Here is an 8,242-nt window from a genome sequence, read left to right as displayed (position 1 = left end):
TGATATGGGATTATTTTTCTAACCTCTATCATCTATATGCATTGCGTACAACGCACCGACGTGCACATTGATAGCCTCTCTTCATAATCCAACATACTTCATAATCCAACGTACAACCTGGTACAGAACTAGACATTTATTGTTAATTCGAATTCCGCCTGTATGTACCAACAAGGGCGTTTCAATGGAATTTAAGAAAAGCAGCCGATTGTGAAAATTTTATTCTTCGCAGGTATCAGTTCGTGGTGTCAAAAGTTTATGAAAAAATGGAACAATTCAATGAATGCATTCGTGGCATTAAGCTTGACCTAGTTTTCTTTCATGATGCGCTGATTCACCTTCTGCGAATATCACGAATTCTTGGGATGGCGCGTGGTAATGCTCTTCTTGTAGGTGTGGGAGGTTCTGGCAAGCAAAGTTTGACGCGACTAGCATCATTTATTGCTGGATACGATTTTTTTCAAATTGTGCTATCAAGGTATAGTTGCACTCTCCTGTTTGAAAACAAGCTTTAATGATTTCCTTCTTCAGGAGTTACAACGTTAGCAGCTTATTGGAAGACTTGAAAAAGCTATATCATAAAGCTGTTACTGGAAAATCTGGCTTAACATTCATATTAAGCGACAATGAAATAAAAGAAGAGTCATTTCTAGAGTACATGAATAATGTGCTGAGCGTCGGAGAAATTGCAAATCTTTTTCCTAAAGCGGAGCTCGATGAATTATTGTTAAGTTTGATACCGGCTATGAGAACTACTGATCCGAAGATTCCACCAACACAAGATAATCTTTATGATTATTTTATTTCACAAGCCCGGAATAATTTGCATGTTGTATTATGCTTTTCACCAGTCGGTGGGAAATTTCGTTCCAGAGCTTTGAAATTTCCTGGCTTAATCTCAGGATGCACAATGAATTGGTTCAGTAAATGGCCAATGGATGCCTTATGTGCTGTGAGCAAACATTTCCTGGGTACTTATGAGTTGGCTACTACTCAGGAAATTAAGAATGAATTGATAGAAACAATGGCTGAAATTCACGACGATGTTAGAAATGTCTGCACAGAATATTTTAATCGCTTTCGACGCCAAACATATGTTACAGCCAAATCTTTTCTTTCATTTCTGAGCGGTTACAAAACTATCTACAGCCATCAACTGAAGAACATCAACATACTTTCTTCTAGAATGACAAATGGTCTCCATAAACTTATCGATGCAGCAGAGCAAGTGGAAGGCTTACGTAAAGTATTAGAGCGCAATCAAGAAGAGATTGCCGTCAAAAACGTCCAAGTGGAGGCTGTAAATATTTTTTCGATAATTCATATGTAATAATTTATTTGATGTAGTAATGTTATTTTGATATACGATGTACAGATTCTCGAAAGAGTGGATGAAAAGAAAAGAGAAGCAGAAGCCGTGAAAGCTAAAGTGCAAAAATCGAAGGATGAAGCTGAGACCTTATTGACATTGATATCTGAAGACAAAGCAAATGCAGAGGAGCAACTAAAAGTAGCTGAACCAGCTCTATTAGCTGCGGAAGCAGCACTCCAGGTATGTTCTTGTATACACCTTCAATGATGAAATCATTCAAAAATTTTCGAACAAGACTATCTGCTCTAGCCAGATCATGGAAACGAGTAACGTTTTATGGAAAGAACCATTTATAATCCATGTTAACTGCTGAAGTTTCAACTCCTGAACTTCAACAAGTTTCACTAATCTCATGATAGTATAGGAGTTCCTATACTTTCTCATGATGTCAATAGTTGTGGATGATATAATTCCTCATCGAAAATACATATATAAGAACAGTTCCTCGAAAAACTTCCAATTTCCAACAAATTTTTTTTTCCTAAATTTCATTCAAAAATCCCCTTTTGAGATCCAATGATGCGTTTGGCGCCAGAATCATCGGAAAATATTGTATTTTGAGCAGTGAAAATTTGATCCAAATTCAAAGTGGATTTTTCATAATAATCTCGTTCTTGAGTTGAAAATTAATTTTTTTGCTTTTAAAGCATCGTAATGATGATTAATTAAAAAATTGCTAAATGTTTTAAACTCTTTGCTTAGAAACTGAATATTTTTGTCTTCACAATTTTTTGTGCAACTCATTACTGCAAGCCGTAAATGAAGTCTCAAAAAAATCTGAAGTTCGATTGGAACAAAATGGTTCATTAAATGTTAAAGTTAACAAATACGGGATGTTATAGTTACATGGTGAATGGAGGAATGAATTTGTAAACAAGTCAAGAACTATGAAAGTTGAAACTTCAAGAGTTGATATGGAATACCATATATTTATAACGAAGAATAAGATGCTTGACTGGAAAGAAAAATTCAAGGTCATTTCTCCGGTTGACTCTAAGTTGGCCGCTGGATTATTGATATCAAAAACTTGGGATGGGATGAAGTTTCAGACGAACTCGTCATCTGTAGTCCAGTACAGTGTGACGTGACATTTTCACGCTACATGAAAATACCCATCCTTTCCTCCCTATTGCCTCCTCGCCTATACAAAACAAAATTAAATGGGGACCAAAAAGGTTGCCGGACGCAGCTAATTTTCCTACGTCGAGGAATTAACAACTCGAAACTTAAATCTAAAGTAAAACCAGAAACGGAATTCTAAAATGTACTCAAACCCAGTTTAGCGAAGGGGTAAAGGGAGAGGTTACGGATGCTTGCGGTACTCCGTGTACTAGGTTGTGGAGAGAGCGGTAGATTCATGGCTAAAATGTCCTTCAAAAACAAAAATAAAACTCTATGAACGGTCCTCAAAATCCGCTGGTTGTATTAATGAAAGAAACGGCGGCGAACATCCCTTGCCCAGTTAACGGTAGCAACTTCCTCAAAACGTGAAACCCCGTTTAATTCCCCGAGGCATCTCGCGATGCTCGGGATCTTTCCAAAAATTGAAAGGCTCTGTAAAAATAAGAAAAGAAAATGTGAGAGAAACCGACGTCGGTAGGTCTGTGGCTAGGGTCGAGCCTGGTGTTCTGAAAGTTGTATATTCGATTCTCCATTGAATCGAATTTTTCAACGTGTACCCATGAGTGGGAGGTTGCTAATAGAGCACCCGCCTATACGGAGATGGTTTATCCTTTGGTGTCCTATGCCATTCCTATATTCTATAGGAGAGTGAATACGGTACAGCGTAGAAAACGCTGTTCGATCCGATTATTGAATAGGATAATTGCACTCGCAAGCCGGGAGGGATATCAGCCTTCAGCAACCAGCGGTGCTAGCATTGATCAACAAAATTCCCCTACCTTCGAACGTGTAGATTGCACATGGTGGGATCCTCTGATGGTGTCGTTTTGCTTTGGGGAAAAACTATGGCGCTCTTGTCCATGAAACTGTTGCCCCACTGTAACGATAATTCCGGTGGATTAAATGCTTCGGAGCTAGTGACACTAAGTGTTTAGCCGCCTGCCTTGTTTTCCCCAGGATGTACAAGTCTCCACAATTATTGTCAACAATATATTTTTATTCAATAGAACTAATAATAATCAACAATTAGTACAATCCAATTGTTTTCAATAGAGTCACTGCATGTGTGGAGTTGTTCCTTATGATTTACTAGAATTTGCTTGCGCATGCGTGGTGCTGGTGCACCACTTGCCGCGCTGGTACTAGGTGATCACGGAGTCGCCGCATCCACTCTCCCCCTTGGCACCTTCGCAGGGTGCGAAGGGAACGAGACAGTTTTCCTCTTCCTGGAGGTTGTGCGAAGGGCTTCGTTGGTGCTGGAGAACGATGCTTCATTGTCGTTGCGTTTCTCAGCCTGCTGAGAAGTTCGCTGTTGGATCCGGTCATCTTTAACAATGTATGCTGGTTTCAGTCTTTTCACCGATACCATTTTCTCGGTCCCATCTATCTCCATAACTTCATGAGCTTCTGGAACACGTAGGCCTCGGCCATAGAGCGAGTCCACCGGAGAAACATTCAGGTCTTCCTTGTAGCTAGTGCGCAAATCTGGGAGAATCCTGGGTAGTTCTTTAGGCCTGGGTACAGTCTTACTGCACATCAATGCTGCAATGAGAGTGCGATGCCATCGCTCAACCAGCCCGTTCGATTGCCGGTGGTACGGTGTGGTCCTGATGCGATGGGCTCTTACTAGGCTTGCCAATGCTCTCAATAGTGCAGATTCCAACTGCGAGCCTCGATCAGTGGTGATGGTGAGTGGCGTACCGTATTAGGCAATCCAGTGTGCGTAGAAGACGGTGTAGACAGTGTCATATCATATGCAGAGGAATGGCAACTGGCTATCTCGTGAAGCGATCGATGACCGTGAGACAATATCTGAGATGCTTAATGGTTGGGAGCTTTATGAGGTCTAGGTGAACGTGGTTGGAGCGTGTGTCAGGCACGTCGATGTGTTTGGGGATCAGCCGATTGTGTCGCAAGATCTTGGAGCGCTGACAGGCCAAAAAGTTTCCAGACCAGTCTCGAACATCCTTTTGAATACCTGGCCAGACGTGTTTTTGCTTTAGAATGCGAGCGCCGCACACCGGCACCGAATGCGTGCTCCAATGCCGGATTGTAGTTAGACTGTTGATATAATCGTGACCATGGTGGCCTGTTGGTATGGCCAGCTGCCATGACCTGGGCGATAGCGTCACTGTCTGGTTGGCTGTGGTTGGCGTCGTGTAACACATTAGTTCTCCGTGGCACTGTCTGTGCATCGGTTAGTTGGTCCAGAGTACTGTTGTTCTCGACAGACTTGAGAATTTTTCACACAAGGTCAGGCAGCAGCGCTAGCCATCTACTGCGAAGAAGTTCTTCAGAGGCTCTGTTTCCAGCAAGGAAACATTTCCTTGAGCAGTAGGCTGAATCAGCGGTTTCCCAGCTCGATCTCCGTCAGCAATTTGTACAGCTGGCGATGAACAGAGTCGATGAATCGTTTGATATTACTAGCTTTTAGAAAGAAGTATTTATCTTGGGGTGGTGCTGCCCTGAGGACGTCAGGCCCCTCCTTGAAGACCTCAGATATCAGCACGGCGATGACTACTTCGATGAGTGCCCGAGCATCGTTCATATCGCTCCAAAATCTGTTCGAATAATACATTTTACTCCAGTATATGAGAAATAGAAACTATTCAATTTCGTGTTTTGTTTGAACAATTCAGAACCATATTTCTGTTACTCTAATAGATGTATAAACTAAAAAATAAGTAATTCTATTTTTTCAATCACATTCAAGCAGCCTCTTTTCCCAAGGACTGCCGTAAGCCTTATCCAGGCCTGACTTGGTTTGTTTGTCCAGCGATTGTAGGAATTTTAAGATGGTGGATGTAAATTTTTCTGCGTTCGTCAATATAACGGTTTTTTATCAGGGGAGTCAGTAAGTCTCAGTGCACTCATTCTTAGCTGCTAAGGCTTTCCCAGCCCTTTTCTCATCGTCAGTTTTCAGAATTGTTATGAGAGTTATATTCATTTTCTCAACAACGATCATTTATCCACCAATTATTCGCTCCGAATTCTTGGGTAACGTTATCGTTCCACCCCCGAATTTCGGACAAGTATTTTATTTCCGTTATTGAACTACTGAAAATATCGTCTGCATACACACTGATTCTTGATGGTGATTCCTCGTCACAGAAGCATTAAGGATGTTTTGCTGGTATTTTGTTATTTTTCCCGTTTTTCTGAGATTTATTGACAACTATCAATCGGATTGGGATATGAAAATATTGCATTTGTCCGGTCCATCATGATTGACTCTTTCATAAAGTTTCACCCCGATACACTAATTTTTCCAACTGTTCACTAAAATTTAATAAAAAATCAATAAATTCTAGTGAAAAGTTATAAAAATTGGTGTATCGGGATGAACCTTTGTGAAAGGATAAATCATGATGTAACGGACAAACGCGATATTTTCTTATCCCAATCCGATCGACAGTTTTCAATAAATCTCAGAAAAATAGAAAAATGAAAATGAAAAATAAAAAAGAAATCGCAGGGAATTCCCTTGCAGAAACTGCTTCTGACTGAGGTGATGCGTTTTCAGTCATATTATTTTTTGTTTCGAAGCTACTTGTATATTTACATTTATTTTAATATCGGTTCATTCTCTACTACCCTAACACATTGTTTTAATCTCGGCTTAGCAACAAAATTATATACCGATGATGTATATCGCACTATCCTAGTCGCAGGAGATCTTCGATGTAATCCGCGATAATTAGGACACCTTCATCCTGACGACTATTATTACAACTGTCGAAGAAGACACTTACGTTCCGACTTCCATGGTGTAAACCACGTTGAACTGCTGTGACTGAATCTGTTTCATTTTCTATACGCTGAATCGACTGTTCTAACATTATTAATTCTCTCAACTTACACCGAAACCCACATTTTTTTGAATCATTTATGTTTTTAGTTTCTTTTTCGTAAGTGATACTCATCTATAGAGTATTACTATTGGGACGATTTACAAACTCTTGACCTGCTTGAAATTAACCAGATAACAGGTGTATATTAGGCAATGATATATCAGAATGAAATGACTTCATCGCCTAGTGTCTCAATTACTGTTTATTTAAAATTGCGCGTTTCTATGATCAGGAAGGGAGGAAATATTTTTGATGGACGGTTTATATAGTTATTTAATTGTTGGTTCAATTTTCAGACGATAAAAGCAGCAGATATTTCTACTATTCGAAAATTGGGGAAACCTCCGTACCTTATCACTCTGATCATGGATTGTGTGCTAATTCTCTTCGGACGAAAACTGAATTCAGTGACACCAGATTATGATCGCCAATTCTTAACGCCATCATGGTCAGAAGCTTTGAAAGTCATGGCAGACACAAGATTTCTGTATCATCTTCAAAATTTCCCGAAAGATAATATAAATGCCGAAACAGTAGATCTGATGAGACCGTACGCACAATATGAGTTGTACACCTATGAAGCTGCGAAACAAGCATGTGGTAATGTAGCTGGATTACTGCAATGGACAATTTCAATGGCCGCTTTTTATGAAATCAACAAGGACGTTTTACCACTCAAGGTTTTTATAATTTTTTATTGGTTGTCATTTTGTAAGAATTTGAATTTTCGATGATTTCCGAACAAGTAGCATTGATATTCCGTATTTTATTGCATTAGTTTTATGCGAAAACTTTCGTAATGCTCCCAGCTTTACGCTTAATGTAGCGAAAACTGATACAGCTTGCATTTTAAATTCAGATGCATTCGAATATTTATGAATTTAGGTGTCTCATTGCCTTTCGAAAATTCTCCAGACAAACTTTCCAGTAGTAATACATACCTAAAATATCTGCGCAATCTAAAAAAAAAGTAGTCACAATAGTCATAATACTGTGGAATTAATCATCATTACAATTTTTATTGAATTACTGAATAATAAATTACCAGAATAAACAAGAAAAACATGAGAAACCGATCCTATTATTTTTGTCATAGAGATGTTATGCCCCAGAAATATCATTAATTATGAAATAGAATTAATTAATTTCTCATTGATCTAGATAATATCTAGGACACACGAAGTGGTACATATTATCCAAAACATATAATGTCGAGTCAGAGAATGTTAATGTTGAAATATAAATTAACCCGAATATTTATCGATTAAGTCCACGTATATTCGTCATAATGTGAATCACTGGGGTGCAGCGTCAGCACTTTGCGCGGTCAACGGCTATGGCACCTGGGACGTCACCCGATACGTCGTCATGTGTAAAACAAAGAGAAAACACATATTGCAACCGTATCCAGGATGAAATATAAATTCATGAATTCGTTGCTACTGGGTCAGTTAGTCAATTTGTCAGACACAGTCAATTAGTAATACGACGATTCGTTAAGTCACCTTCTTGTAACTTATAAGGCCTGATACCTGCGGAATCAGACAAAAGACTTCATTTATTTAAATAAATAATTCAATTGCTAAAGGAATTGATTCTCCCTGACAGATATTCATTTCTAATTATCTACGAGTGATCTATCCCTATTAACGAACCCGTCCGCTCGGGTCCATTACTGATTTTATTTCACGTTTTGAGGCTGACAAGAACCAACAGTGTTAGATTTTATGGAACTCACTGGAGCGTGCAATTCAATCTTCTCTTTCATCCTTGCACTGCTTAAGAGGAATTTCTTCAGCTCTCCAACATACACGGAGAGAAATGTCCATTGAAAATTCACACGAGAATCACTTTAAAACTTACCGAACTGTGCAGCGAATGTGGAGCATTGCGATCT

The 8,242-nt window shown here is 39.3% G+C and overlaps 1 protein-coding gene across 1 annotated transcript in view; it reads left to right on the top strand.

The window, feature by feature from the left end:
• LOC105270191 (dynein heavy chain 5, axonemal-like) overlaps window positions 1–7,025 on the top strand; it is a gene marked incomplete at its 3' end in the record, with an annotated part of 42,675 nt that extends 35,650 nt beyond the window's left edge. The window contains exons 8-11 of the mRNA XM_011310976.1: window positions 233–478; window positions 532–1,300; window positions 1,376–1,552; window positions 6,642–7,025. Of these exons, the coding sequence (XP_011309278.1) occupies window positions 233–478; window positions 532–1,300; window positions 1,376–1,552; window positions 6,642–7,025 (1,576 nt within the window). The remainder of the gene's footprint in view (window positions 1–232; window positions 479–531; window positions 1,301–1,375; window positions 1,553–6,641) is intronic.
• Between the last annotated feature and the right edge of the window lie 1,217 nt (window positions 7,026–8,242).

Source organism: Fopius arisanus, unplaced genomic scaffold (genome assembly GCF_000806365.1).
Source record: "Fopius arisanus strain USDA-PBARC FA_bdor unplaced genomic scaffold, ASM80636v1 scaffold00080, whole genome shotgun sequence".
NCBI lineage: Eukaryota > Metazoa > Arthropoda > Insecta > Hymenoptera > Braconidae > Fopius > Fopius arisanus.
This window is presented reverse-complemented; position numbering and strand designations above follow the sequence as displayed.